The following is a 15,586-nucleotide window of genomic DNA, read 5'->3' as shown; positions in this document are numbered from 1 at the left end:
CTTCTAGGTGTTGAATTTGTTTGCATATAAATGTTCATAGTAATCTCTGATTATTCTTTTGATTTCTACTGAGTCTGTTGTGATTTCTCTTCTTTCATTTATAATCCTATTTATATATGTTTTCTCCCATTTTTGCTTTGTGAGTCTGGCTAGAGGTTTGTCTATTTTGTTTATTTTTTCAAAGAACAGACTTTTGTTTTCATTGATCTTTTGGATTTTTTTTTTAATTTCTAATTCATTTATTTCTGCTTTGATTTTTATTATTTCTTTTCTTCTACTGGCTTTAGGGTTTTTGTTGTTCTTTTTCTAGCTCTTTGAGATGTGAGATTAGGTTGTTTCTTTGAGTTCTTTCTTGTTTGTTGATGTGAGCCTGTATTGCTATGTATTTTTCTCTTATTACCACTTTTGCTGCATCCCATACATTTTGGAAAGTGGTGTCCTCCTTGTCGTTCAACTCAAAAGTATTTTTTTTAAAGATTTATTAATTTATTTATACAAGAACCCGGGTACAGGCCAGATTTGTGGGAGGGTGAGAGGATTCACCTGAGACAGAGCAAGGAACAGAACAGGTAGACTGACGAAATACACTGCTGAGGGGAGCAGCAGGGGAGACAGGAGAGGTCTGCTGCACCATGTGGGAACCTTGCCGGCCTGCCAGGATTGAACCAGCACTGCAGAGGCTGTGGACAGCTTCACAGCGCTGTGCTCAACCGCCTGCGCCACCAGGGGAGGCCCTCAAAGTATTTTTTAATTTCTTCTTTGATCTCCTCATTAGTCCAGTGGTCTTCCAGTAGTGTGGATTTCAATCTCCATGAAGTGGGAGGGTTCCTTGTTTTCTTTTCATGATTTATTTCTAGCTTGATGCCTTTTTGATCAGAGAAGATAGTTAGAATGATTTTGATTTTCATGTATCTGTTGATGTTTGTCTGGTGGCCCAGTATGTGATCGATTTTGGAGAATGATCCATGCACACTTGGGAAAAATGTGTACTCAGAAATTTTTTGGGTGCAGTGTCCTATAGATGTTAAGTCCATGAGTTCTATGTCTTTATTTAGGGCTCTAGTGTCTTTGTTTATTTTTTGTCTCGTTGATCTTTCCATTAGTGAGAGTGGGGTGTTGAAGTCTCCCACTATATATGTGTTTTCTTCAATATCTGTTTTCAGAGCTGATAATAATTGTCTAATGTATTTTGGGGCCCCTTCATTTGGTGAGTATATGTTGATGAGTGTTATATCTTCCTAATGTATTGTCCCCTTGATCATAATGTAGTGTCCATCTATGTCTCTTTTTACCTTTTTTAATTTGAAGTCTATTTCATCTGATAGAAGTATGGCAGTTCCTGCCTTCTCTTTTGGTCCATTTGCTTGTAGGATTGTTTTCCAACCTTTTACTTTCAGTCTGAGTTTATCTTTTGTTGTTAAATGTGTTTCCTGGAGACAGCAGAAGGTTGGATTTTGTTTTTTAATCCAGCCTGCTACTCTGTGTCTTTTTATTGATCAGTTTAATCCATTTACATTTAGAGTTGATATGTTGGCATCTGTTTTTGCCATTTTGTTTGTCTTTTTTGTGATTTTATTCCTTGCTTTATTCTGTTCTTCTTGTTCATTCCTCTGTTGGTTTTGGCTTTAGGACATCTTGTAGAATTTGTTGGAGTGGGGGTTTAGTTGTAATGAATTTCTGGAGTTTCTGTTTGCCTGAGAAGGTCCATATTTTTTCTTCATAGAGGAAGGAGAGCTTTGCAGGGTAAAGTATTCTTGGTTGGCATTTGCTGTCTTGAAGTTTGCTGAATATGTTACTCCATTCTCTTCTTGCCCACAATGTTTCTTCGGAGAAGTCTGAAGTTAACCAGATTGGTTTTCCCTTATAAGTTATCTGTCAGAATCAAATGATTTTTGAGGAAAATTATATCACGCTTTCAAGAAGTTAAAAACTCAAGAGGTAATTCTTGTGTTTTTGTAAGCTTTTCCAGAGAAGGGGATAAAAAATTATGTTTCCCAATTTATTTCCAATTTCTTTTTTATTAAGGAATATAATTCATGTAATCAAAAAGATATAAAGAAAGTAAATTCATTTTAAATTAGCATAGCCATCATATCAAAACCTAACAAAGATAATACAAAAAAATTACTATTATCAAGTAACAGTATGCAAAGATTATATTGGCATAAAATTATATTAACAGATTTTGTAAATATAATTGACTGTATTAATAATTTAGATAGTGAAACTCCATTATATTAATCTTTGCTTAAGAAGGCATTTGGTAAACTATATTCCTGTAATGTTTGAAGTTTGTATAACTTTGGACTGTGGCTTTTTTCTAAAGACAAATAGTCCAATAATCGGCAGATTATATTATTTCAAGATGATACGTTAATAACATGAACAGTGATTGGTAGCAATGAGAATAGCAGAAAGGAGATACAAGAGCTATTTCAAAGGAAGGCTATAGAACTTAATGACTGAATGGAGAAGAGAGGAAAGAAATGAGGTCTAAGATTAATGTATTACCGGGAATAATAAAGGGAGCTTTGTGTTCCAGCTTGTCAGATCTAAAGATTGTTTTGCCTATTTAAACTTCTTTATATGACAAAAGAGTTATTAAAAGTCATATTCTAAATGTTGACAAAAATAGTATTTCCCAAAGAAAGAACATTGACATTCAAAATAGTATCCCACAACCTGAACAAAAGGTGAAAATTAGACAAAATAATGTGATTTCTCATTTCTTTGTTGAAATAGAGTTTATTTCTTAAACAAAATGTCAAATTGTAAAAGCTTAATTATTTTAAAAACTTTAAATTTTTTTTCTGATTCCAACTGACATCTGTGGCAAAACTGAGATTAAGAACTCTGTGACACTCCAGGGGCTTTCCTTGGGTAATCTTAACAGTGGCCAGTTAATCTGCATTTCTGATGGGATGAGATGGGCTCTTTTGGTGTCCTCTACCTACTTTAGTCGCCACAAAGTGCTCAACAGGGTATCTCAGCCACAACAGAGAGCACACACATTTACTATTAACTGGAAGCCACTGCCTATAGTCAAATTCAGGAAAAGCAGAGGTCCAAGCAAGTCCACTTTCAACCAATGACACTACCAATATGACCTTGGACAAATCATTCCATTTCAGTAGACTTCATATCTCTCACCTATAAAATTGGAATTTCAACCCCAATTCTACACATCTGATGGAACAGTTGAAAATATCAAATAAGGTCACAAAAGAAAAATTGCCTCATAAGATATAAATTATTGTTAAGGTATCAGGTATGCCATTATCGTTTTTAAAAATTATTTCTTAGAGGACTCATTGGTACCTTGGGTATGGGGTCAGTAGATGGATAGACAGGAGCAAAGACTACCTACCATCTGGGGACACAGGACTGCTAGATTGGTATTTTGGACTTAATACCCAATAGTAGTATACTCATTATTAGCACAGATAAGATACCTTGTAAAGCTCTCAAAAATATTGCTGCTTTTCTAGAAGGATGAGAACACTTAAATATTGTTTTAATTATTTTTTAAAAACCCATTAAGTTGGTTTATTAATTAGATCCATCAGCCACATACCTGAAATACTAATAATGATTGACCTTTGACATTATTAATTCAGTAAAATATACTGATTTTAACTTTCAAAATTTCTTTGAGGAATGTGAAAATTAGATGTTATTAATTAGAATATAAACCTAAGATTAACTGATGAATTTATGAAATGGAATAAGTTTTAATGTTTTTCAGTTGCCCAAAAACTGGCAAGTCATTGTGGCTTAAAGCATTTGTCAGTAGGAGGCGCTTTGCGTTATATATTAAACAACCAACCAGATACAGAACTGGCAATTATGTTAAAGTGGCATCTTTATAAAGGAATGACAGTACCTGATGAACTAGCTATTCAAGCCCTAGAAATATCTCTGATGGAAAATATATGCAATACTGCAGGGTAAGTGCTCCGGGGTAGAGGAGGTAAATCTTTCAAGAAATTACTCACTGGCATTTAAAATACTTTAAAGCTCGAAAGCTCTTGTAAAAGGTGTGACCTGCTTCTCAAACTAGAGCATCTATGTGACCACATATTTTAATTTTCTGTCAACTAAAACTTGACTTGAGCGCTCAACAAGCCAAAAGAGCCAGCAACCCCTGAGTTGTCTAAAAATCACCAGGCTTATGTACATAGCCCAAAAGGAAGCTGGTGTGACTTCTGCAGCCCAGAAGTGATAATTGGACCAAATGAACTGGCCCAATAGTTATGGCTGCTCACTGAGCCAGCTCTCTGCTGGCACTGTTCCCAGAGGCAGCAGTGCCTCTCCCTTAATGTCAAATTTGGACAGGAGCACTCATGTTTGAATTATTTCTTTAGTTTACACTCTACTCAAGCATTCCCCAACTCATCCCCCACCCCAGTACAACCACTGGTCACACAAAGTCATAAAAATGAGTGAAACCTAATGTCCTGCTCTGGAGTCCAAGTCACTGACCTAGAATCCCCCTAATTTACTCATAGGTGTAATTTACCCTGCCCTTCCCTGCCACAGGTCCTTAATCAAATCTCTGGACAATTCTCCTAACTTCAGTTATAGGGGAGCAGATTCCAGAGTGTCTGGGATTTAAGCAAATTGAGTTACTTCCTTCCTGGTGTTCAGCTTTGCAGAAGAGCAATCTCAATTAAGGCAACCTTGACTGAGTCACAAAGGTTTTAGTTCCAGACTGGAACTCTCCACTCACCCTGAATTTCTCTAAGCTTGAGGGCCACTCAAGTGACCCTTACTTCACAAGATGGAGATGTTAAACTACTCTCCAATTAAAACAACAACAGTGGCACCCCATACATTCTCTGGCTGTCTTAATTTATAACCCTCTCAGCCATGGCACTTAAAGCTAGTACCTGGAGACTTGGCTGGAAAGCATTGAGGTAGGGTATCCTGTGACTTAGCCCAACCAGCAGCCAATGTGCCCACCTTGCTCCCATCGCAGAGTGAGCTTCCTGACTTTGGGGCCACTCATCCCAGAATTTGTAGATGGCTTTTACTTCTCTCAGTTTGACAGTGACACCCTCACAATTCACCATCCTTTCTGCCCAGAGGCATGCTGGTCCTGATGAAATGATGAAGACTCTTGGGAGTCTTCTCATAACTCTATATCTCCCTTTTGAGACTCCCAGCCTCCTCATAGAACTTTACTGTGAAAGTTTAGAACAAGTTTAGAGCACGGTTTTTTCCATATTTGCTTAATCTCTTACTAAAATACTATTGATTGTGCCAGGTCCTACTATAGTTGCTTTACATACCTGATCTACAATCTTTAAGGCAACTCTAAATGTTAAACGTAATTTCCCCTGAAAACTGAAATTCAGAAAGACATCAAGTCAAACTGAGTTTCAAATATAAGTCTGTCTGCTTCTAAAGCCTAAACTCTCCACTGCTGTCATGCTTAGAATAACAGCACCAATTGAATACTAATATAGTGTTCAAGGTATGATGTGCGTTCTCTCTTGAATTCTGCCAAGACCTGCCTTGGGATGCTAAATGTACAAATTCAGAGCTGTGTTCATATATATGCTGCCCTTCTTCTCGCCCTTGGACTGACTGAGGTTTAAAATATCTCTAAGTAGAGGGTGAATCACAAAGAACAGAAATCAAGTTGCTGATTAGCTTGGGGCTACTGCTAAAAAAATTACTGATTCTGAAAGACAAGAGGGAAGCTTTGAGAGAAAAGAAATTTGGAGCTTTTATTTTCACTTTTCTCCTTGTTAGTGCTGTCATTGATGGATACCCTGTAACTTACTCTCAAGTGAGTATCTTGGAAGCCAGGTCCATCATCCCAATGATCATCTTTGAGTTGGATGTGCCTTCCAAAGAGATTTTCAAAAGACTGCTCCTGGAAAAAAACAAGGGACCAAGGTAATGTATGTGATGAAAACAGTAGTAAAAGAAGTGAATTTTAGTCATCTAGTGAAAACAGTATGTTCTAAGAGCTGTTTTCCATCCCTTCTCTTTTTCTCTCCAGTTTGCCTTACCCATTACACAACAGTGCACAGATTATAGCTGTCAGGAACTCAAGCTACAACAAAAATGTTGATGAAATTAAGCAATATTATGAAAAACAGCATCAGAACTGGTATGTGATTGATGGATTCCACAGCAAATGGTGGGTATGGAATGAAGTCATTAAGAAAATTCATATGGTGAATAGTTATATACAGAAATATCTGGAAAGAATAAAAGCAGGTAAGAAAACATTGAACTGTTGGGATGGAATAAAATATCAATTTAAAGTTTATTCATGCCTGATTCATGTTTTCATAAATCATTCAATTTAAACATTTGTTCCCACAATTTTAATCAGTATTTAAGTATATACTACTATCCAATTATAGTGGCATGTATATTTGTTCTAATAAATGACTGTTGCTCCTCAACCTATCATTTATTGAATGCCTGTGTGAGCTTAGTTTTTAGATTACACATGGTCTCCCACTAGGACAGTTTATAGTGTTTGGAATGCCAGGTAAGAAGCTTGTTTCAAAAATTGTAGATCTGAGGGCAGTGGCCTGTGGAGTGACACACTCATTATGCTTTATAAATATTGAATTTATTTAAAATTTTTTAACTTAAACATAAAGTGTCTCCATCTATATTTGGGATCCATGAAAGGAAATGTTGGATTATGTATTACATATTCTGATAATTTTTTATTTTTCTCCAAAAATAAAATTTTTTTCTCCAAAAATATGTAAAATAGAAGGAAAGTTATCTTCATCTGTTTTCTCTAAAAAGAGTGAGAACTCCAAAGAATTTACCTGCGGGTGTCAGACAGTTTTCTATTTAATGACTTTATTTACCTTTGGAAACCATGAAGAAAATATATTAAGGCATGAGGAAGCAACATGTTGAAGAAAATCTTCAATTACATTATGTCTTTGTTTGTCTTTTTGTCTGTTAGACTCTATTTCCAACTAAGGTCATATCCTCATGTGCTGGGGGATTAGAACTTCAGCATATCCTTTGAGGAGACACAGCTCAACCCGTAACAGTAACCTAGTCTTGAAAGTGACATCCAATCACTTTTGCTATGTTCTGTCCCTTAGACGGAGGCTACTTGGCCAGCCCACACCTGGGGGGAAGATTACTCAGGGAGTGACCACCGCCAGATGGGCATGTAAGAGACTGCTGGAGCCAGGCTAGATCCATTCACCTGGTGATCCCCAGTGATCTACATGCTACAGTAACAGAGGCATGATCTGCCTTATTCTCAGATTAGTAGGGTAATTGAAGATGTAAAGTGACAAGAATTTTGTGTGGCAACATTTGGTAAAGTTCCCAGACATTTTGTCTTAAATGCTACCTTAGGAAACCTGCTCTTGATTCTGGAAGTAGAATGCAAAGATATTCAGGAGATCTTACCCAGGATCTGAACTTTTCAGAGAAGACTGGAACTTAATGATGTAGTCTGTATTCAAGGATAGAGGCCTTCCTTGGGGGACCCTGAAGTAACAATGGGATTTGTAGTCCTGGGTTGATTCTCTCGAGTCTTTGATTTTACCATTTGGAATACCCTGTGCTCTACCAAATTAAATCCTAAAGACCCTTTAGAAATGGTGCTAATTCCACACTGATGATTCTTTATTTCAAGAGGTGAATGGAGGGCAACAGCCAAGAAACCAGTGCTTTTTAAATGTCTGACTTATTACAATTGCTTGAAGGAATGCCAGTTAATAAAGATGGCTTTATTTTGTGTGTGCTCCTTCTTCCTCCCCACTCCCTATTTAAAAACATAACTGTGGTGGGATTGCATGGTGGAACCTTCTTCAAGTTTGGCTTTAGCCATCCTCTTTTCAGGTCTAGACCCAGCCTTTTTGGGAGATGGGTATGGTATTTAGTATCAGAGGAATGTACCACCTTGATGCCCAGTCATTGAGGAAGGTTCATCTTCTTTTTTTAAAAAAGATTTATTTATTTATACATACAAGACCTGGGGTACAGGCCAGAGATGCAGGGGGTGAGAGGATTCACCAGAGACAGAGTGGGGAGCAGAACAGGCAGACTGACTGAAATACACTGCTGAGGGGAGCAGTGGGCGAGTCAGGAGAAGTCTGCTGAGCCATGTGGGTTGCTCCTTGGCCTGCCTGGGATTGAACTCATGCTGCAGAGGCTGTGGATTGCTTCATAGTGAGATGCTTAACACCTTGCACCACCAGGGAGGCCCAGGTCCATCTTCTGACTTGTGTTACTGAAAACCTCTAAAAGTTTATTCTTAAGTCATTTGGGGGAGGGCAAAATTTGTAATGAGCAGACACTAGACTATTTATCATCTTTACACACCTTGGTGAATAAGGAAGAATCATCCTCTTTCATTAGATAAATTTATGTCATAGATGACAAATTTAATGTCATAGATGCCATAAACTCTATGAGAGTGTGATATAATTCTAAAATCTAAAATATTTTGAATTAGCCAAAAAATCTAGTCCCTAGAGTCTCAGGTAAGGGATTATAGATCTGTAACAATACACCTCACATGAGATCATTTCTATCCTCAGGAGAAATTTAGTAAATTTACATTGTCCCAAAACAAACCAAACAATAACTTTCTGCTTCATAATTTCATAATTAATCTAAGACCTTGTTAGACATAATAATAAGAACAACAAAAAGGCAAAACTTGTCACTGGTGAAAGGGACCATTAGTAAAACATATTGATTAGTGTCAAAATTTACTTCTTATAGCTAAATGTATTTAAAAAGTAACTTTATTCCCTATACCATATTACTTTGGAATATTGGGAGAAAATCCTTGAACCAGTCCATTGAAAAAATTATGTTACTCTCTTGTTAAATCTCTAGGGCACACCTAGGGGGGAAATGTTTCTTCCCTTCTCTTGGGTGGCTGTAAGTATCATTATACACTAGAATACTACATGTCAATTAGAAATAATTAGGTAAGTCATACAAATTAGTATGGAAAGATGTCAGAGAAACTCTTTACTCCATTGTTTGGAACCTACAATATGTATGCATTTGTAATTTCAGTTATTTTAATTTTTAACATCCTTGTTAAAAAGAATGAAGACATATAATAGCTAATATGTTGATTACAGGAAAAGCTGCCCACATTGACAAGTTATGTATCACACCTGAAGAGCTTGCTTCTCGCCTGGGCGAATTTGGACAGTTCTGCCCTGTCAGCCTGGCAGAATCATATGAATTAATTGATTGCTCGGAAACTGAGTCCTTGGAATTTGCAGCTGAGTTCAGAGGGCACTATTATAAAATGAGTTCTCAAGAAAAACTGAACGTAAGTTGTTCCTAAGTCAAAATGGTTAGCTAGAAGAAGAAAATGCCTGTCTCTTGATTCATTAAAGAAGGGGTGGACACAGATAGGAATACCCAGGAACTTTGGGTCAGCAGCCCCATTATTGGAGCATGTGACTCTGGAACCAATGAAGCAATTCAGAAGTCAGTCCTGATGCTGCCTCCCAGGACATATTTTTTTGTTTTGTTTTGTTTTTAAAGATTTATTTATGTATACAAGAACTGAGGTACAGGCCAGAGGTGTAGGGGGTGAGAGGATTCATCAGAGACAGAGTGGGGAACAGAACAGGTGGATTGACTGAAACACACTGCTGAGGGGAGGTCTGATGCACCATGTGGTTTAGCTCCATGGCTGGGGATTGAACTCATGCTGCAATGGCTGCCGATAGCTTCATAGTGCTGACATTTAACCCTTGCACAACCAGGGAGGCCCCCCAGGACATATTTTGGCACAAAAGAGAAATTCAGGGTCAGTGATAGGTCCTTGACTTGGGCTAGTTCAACAGATAGGAAGACCCAACAATGAGCTCCACCAGTAGAGGGGATGATGAGCATTGGGGCTCAGCCCACAGATGGGTGTCCAAAGGTGCTGAAAAAGGAAGTTGAAGTCAAAATTAGTAGAAATGAAGCAAAAAATGACTTGTGTCTCCCTGTGATTTTAAAAATGTTCTATCTACAATCCCTGTAAACCTTATACAGTCCTGTTAAATGGAACAGAATACAGATTTATTCTGATATTATAATGTCCATAATTTGATAATATAAAGAGGTTGTTGAAACTAATCAGATGCCTCTGAACATTTTATTTTCCTCTGAATAAACAGAAGTTTTTGATGACATTATTAAGGAGACTTTTATTTCTTCCTGCTAATTTAAATGGTAATCACAGAATTTTAAAACTGGAAGTGACAGAAATCATCTGTCCTTTCCATTTTACAGAGTGATAACTGAAGCTGGAGATGTTAACTCATCTGCAAAGGGCACCCAACTAGTTAATGACCCTATTGGACAGGAAAACAGGCAGGCAGGTGATGGTACACTCTCCAGCGCCTGGCATGTAGTAGGAGCTCAACAAATATTTTTGTATGAATGGATGAGTGACTGAGATTAGGAGAGAGACCTTAGATGTGATCACTTTTGAATAAATGAACTGCCAACCAGGGGAGCAGTTACTGTAGTGAGAATTGCAGCTCTCAGATGCATCAAAAGGCCAACCTTGATACTGGAAATGGGGAGTGTAGCAGGAGAGCCTCAGTAGATTTTTGATTGACATAGTCTTCCTTTTTTTAAATGATTTTGCTGCTGTAATCCTTATATGATCCTTTTTTTAAATCCTTTTTTTAGAAATTTTTGGAGAACCCAGAATTATATGTGCCTCCATTAGCTCCTCATCCACTCCCATCTGCCAACATGATGCCCAAAAAGCTGACACTGTCAGAGTTGAAGAGTCGATTCCCTAAGTGTGCTGAGCTCCAGGGCTACTGTCCTGTGACCTACCAGGATGGAAAACAAAGGCAAGTCCTTGCCCTGGGGGAAGTACAAGGTGGAATCCCTACTCAGAATAAGTGGTTCATAGAAGATCTCTAACCTTTTAGTTAAAAGGTCACTAATATTTAATTGGAAAATGTTCTATTTATTCCTTAATTTGCATAGGTAGAAAAATAGAACATTGTTGGCATTTTATTTAATAGTCCTACATATGAATTATACAATAGAATTTTTTTTTTGTATTTCAGATATGAAGCCCTAGTACCTGGTAACATTAACTATGCTTTAGAATATCGTGATCATATATATATTTGTGAAAGTAGAGAAAAACTCGAGAAATTTTTGAGGTGAGACCTTTCACTGTCATAAATATTTTTTTAAAGATTTTTTTATTTATATATACAAGAACTGGGGTACAGGCCAGATGTGAAGGAGGGTGAGAGGATTCACCAGAGACAGAGCGGGGAACAGAACAGGCAGACTGACGAAATACACCGCTGAGGGGAGCAGCGGGCGAGACAGGAGAGGTCTGCTGCGCCCTGTGGGATTCTCTCTGGCCAGCAGGAATTGAACCCGCGCTGCAGAGGCTGTGGACAGCTTCACTGCGCGGCGATCAACTGCCTGCACCAACAGGGAAACCCCACTGTCATAAATATTTACTGAATTTTTTTTGTTCAATCTGCCACACTGGGAAATAGATATGTGTATACACACATACACACACACACACAAATATGCATACATACACATATATACATACATACTCATCTGATGATGAGTCTATAACTTCAGGTTAAGACAGACCTTTGGAACCTAATAACAACAGGATGTGAGGGCTTTAGGGTGGGAAAATGCCCAGAGTTCTGAGAGAGGGGTCAACAGTCTGAATTTCCTGTTAGAGAAGATCTAAAGGAGAATTAGGAATTAACTACATGAAGGGAAAGAGGGCCTTAAAAGGGAACCCAGACCAAGGTATCACAGGACTGTAAGAAATTCCACTGGCTCTAATATGCTGTGGAGATAGAAAGGGCCAAAAGAAGTAGATATGGTGAGCATATGGATCGTCAGTTACAGTCACCATAACATTTCAACTTGATCCGAAAAGCAGTATGAAGACACTGACTGCTTTTGGATGTTATAATCAAATTTTCTTCAGGAGAGACCATTGCTAGAGTGTTGATGATGGGCTGGAGGCAGGAACACCAGCTACAAGAATCCTGTTCAAATGAGATAGCATGTTTGAGATCACACATGAAGAGCGGTGTGGGTAAAGCTACAGGCTGAGGACCAGTCCTGGGAAAGACCAACACAAAAATGACAGGAGAGCTTACACAGGAGAGTGAAAAAGAAGAATTCCACTTAAGTGAAAAAAGAGTAAAGAGGGGAGAAGGAGAGAGTCTAGGAGGGCCTGACCAACAGGCTTACATGCTGCTTAGAGGTCAAGCAAGACAAGATTTGAAAAGAATGTCAGATTTAGCTCAGCTCATTGGTGATTGTGGCAAGAATGGTTTGTTTCAGTAGAGTGAGGTGATGGAAGCAATTACAGAGTGCAGAGGTGTAGATATGAGGTGAATGTAAGACCTTGCCATAATTAGCCCAGAGGTTGCACAGGTCCTTTGTGACAAAGGGAATGAAATGCTTGAGGGAAACTACTGGATATGAAACAAAGGTAAACTACTGTAAACTGGATCACCCTTGCCCCAGATGAAGGAGCAGCAGTGAGGCAGTCACAACCAGACAATCCTGTTGTTCACAAGAAGTTATCCTGGCTTTTTTTTTTTAAGATTTATTTATTTATGTGTTCAAGAATTGGGGTACAGGCCAGAGGTGCAGGGTTGAGAGGATTCACCAGAGACAGAGTGGGGAACAGAACAGGCAGACTGACTGAAATACACTGCTGAGGGGAGCAGCAGGTTAGACAGGAGAGGTCTGCTGTGCCATGTGGGTAGCTCCCTCGCCGGGGATTGAACTTGTGCTGCAGGGGCTGGTGATAGCTTGATAGCACTGTCCTTAATTTTCCCTGTGCCACCAGGGAGGGCCCTATCCTGACTTTTAAGCCACTTTTGACTGATACAAAAAAATTTTAAATATGTGGATCAAATCATCTCTGTAGTAGTTTGTGTAGTAGTTTGTCATCACTAGAGACACGCACTGTTTAAGGAAGTTTAACTGTAAAAATAGAAGAGACGTTAGTTGCTGGAAGTGATATAGGATTGAAGGAATGAAGTGGTCTTTCATTTTTTTTCCAGTGGGGGAGGTATGAGCATATTTAAATGCCTGGGAAAGATTCAGTTAAAAAACATGATGCCAGAGAGACAGAAAAGAGAGAAATTGGGGAGTAAGGGTCTCTCTCTGGGCCTCCCTGGTGGTACAAAGGGTTACGTCACAGCACTATGAAGCTATTGCAGCACGTTTCCAGGCCAGGGAGCTAACTCACATGATGCAGCAGACCTCTCCTGTCTTGCCTGCTGCTCCCTCAGCAGTGTATTTCAGTAGATCCGCCTGTTCTGCTCCTCACTCTGTCTCTGGTGAATCCTCTCGTGCCTACCCCTGCACCTCTGGCCTACACCCCAGTTTTTGTATGCACAAATAAAAATAAATCTTTTAAAAGAAGATGCCCTCTCTGGAAAGAGGGGGTAGCAGGGGTCTAAGTATGGGTAGGGACTGATCGTGGGTGGGAAGTAAGGTCAGCCATGGAAAGAGAAGCATGTGTGTGCCTCTGCTTGTGATGAGCAGTGAGGACATTCCATTGTGATGGCTTCTTTTTGTGTATCATAGCATCTGTGTAAGGGGTGACTTGGGAGAATTAGCAATTTGAGAAGAATAGTGAAGTTTTATATAATCGATGTGAAAAAAATTGAACTGAGAATAGCTAAGCCTGGCTAGAGAGCCAGGTGAAATCGATGGCTATGAATTTTTAGGAGCCCCAGTCTTTCCACTTATATCACCTTCTCTGGTAGGAAAAATTGTAACAGGGTGGTCCCCAGGAAAGGGGGAGGTTCCAGGTTCCCTGCCCCACCCTAATGGAGGGTGGAGCTGAGCAGGGAGAGAAGAAGCTGCAGAGGAGACTGAGGAAGGAAGGAAGCAGGATGCAGAGCCAGAAGGAGACTGGAGGAGGCACATGGAGCCTAGAGACACCTGAAGAAACTGCGCTTGTCTTTTGGTCATGGACTGGGTGACACAGATGTGGGTGAGACCCGTGGGGAGGTGACAATGGCAGCATTTATCTTGATTTTGATTTTGCTCTTTTCCTTCTGGGCTTGTCTGGTTGTTTCTGACCCTTTTCTGTGGGTCCCCACTGGAAGGGGCTTTAGACTTGTGGCAGGCTTTGGGGCCTTGCTCTGGGCCAATCCTGTTGGATGGAGTTTTACCCACGAGGGGATGGGTAACTTTGGGTGCTTGATTTAGAAACTAGATTCTTTGCCTTTCCTGTATTGTTTCCTAGTTGTATTAAAGTTCCTTCCCATTAAAATCTCATATGTTTTGTGTTGATGAGGCAGATGGCAGAACCCATTTAAAATAGGCAGGTTTGTGGGGTTTGGGCTGCCCCTCTCCCTGCCCTGTAACACTAGCATTGGTTTATAACATTATGTATGTTCCAGATATACAGCATTATATCAGTAGTTCACATCTGCACATACTATGTTATGATCTCAACCAAAAGTTTAGTTTTCCATCTACCGCCACACTATTGACCCTCTTACTCTATTTGTCTACCTCCCACCCCCTTTTTTTTTTTAATATTCATTTTATTTTTTTAATTAATAAATTTTATTTTTATATTCCCCATACAATTGCAATCCCCCATTCTGACCCCAATCCCTCCCCTCCCGCCCCCACCCCCAAAAAGTGTCTCTGGTTCATAGTTTTTTGTTGATTTTGATTTTCACTTTCTTATAGTTATTCATTTTCCTGGTCCCTTATTTAAGTTTTCTAGATCCCTGCTATGAGTGAGACCATCCGGTATTTTTCTTTTTCTTTTTGGCTTATTTCACTGAGCATGATCCCTTCCAGCGTCATCCATGTTGCTGCAAATTGCATGTGTTTATCTTTTTTGAATGCTGAGTAATATTCATGGTATATATGTACCACATCTTCTTGATCCAGTCATCTATTTTTGGGCATTTGGGCTGTTTCCAAAGCTTAGCTATTGTAAACAGTGCTGCTATAAACATGGGGTGCAGGTGTTCTTTGGAATTGATGTTTCTGTGTTCTTTGGGTAAATACCTAGGAGTGGAATTGCTGGATCCTGTGGAAGCTCTATGTTTAGTAGGTCCAGAAATCTCCACACAGCTCTCCATAGTGTTGGACCAGTTTGCACTCCCACCAAGAGTGCAGAAGAGTTCTTTTTCTCCACAACCTCGCCAACATTTGTTGTTGCTAGTTTTTTTAATATGTGCCATTCTCACTGGTGTAAGATGGTATCTCATGGTAGTTTTGATTTGCATTTCCCTGATTGCAAGTGATGTTGAACATTTTTTCATATGCCTGTTGGCCATTCGCATTTCCTCTTCAGAGATGTTTCTTTTTAGTTCCTCTGTCCATTTTTTGACTGGATTATTTTCTTTGTTGTTGTTGAGTCTCATCAGCTCTTTGCAGATTTTGTGATCAGTCCTTTATCATTAGTGTTAGGTGCAAAAATGTTCTCCAGTTGGTGGGGTTTCTCTTTGTTTTTGTTATTGTCTCTTTTGCTGTGCAGAAGCTCTTTAATTTGATGTAGTCCCAGCTGTTTATCTTTGCCTTCACTATCACTGCTTTGGTGATGCGTCTGCAAAGATGTCTT

At 39.1% G+C, this 15,586-nt stretch overlaps 1 protein-coding gene across 1 annotated transcript; it reads left to right on the top strand.

Moving 5' to 3' along the window:
- Positions 1-3,702: 3,702 nt before the first annotated feature.
- LOC119233328 (adenylate kinase 9-like) lies at positions 3,703-11,150 on the top strand (the record flags this gene model as incomplete). The annotated part of the gene is made up of 6 exons (XM_037495570.2): positions 3,703-3,947; positions 5,758-5,904; positions 6,011-6,231; positions 9,102-9,298; positions 10,660-10,829; positions 11,052-11,150. Coding segments are annotated over exons 1-6 (935 nt in total), but the record flags the coding sequence as incomplete, so codon positions are not given.
- Positions 11,151-15,586: the final 4,436 nt, after the last annotated feature.

This window comes from Talpa occidentalis, unplaced genomic scaffold (genome assembly GCF_014898055.3).
Source record: "Talpa occidentalis isolate TD23 unplaced genomic scaffold, MPIMG_talOcc4v2.1 talOcc4.779, whole genome shotgun sequence".
NCBI classification, from domain to species: domain Eukaryota; kingdom Metazoa; phylum Chordata; class Mammalia; order Eulipotyphla; family Talpidae; genus Talpa; species Talpa occidentalis.
This window is presented reverse-complemented; position numbering and strand designations above follow the sequence as displayed.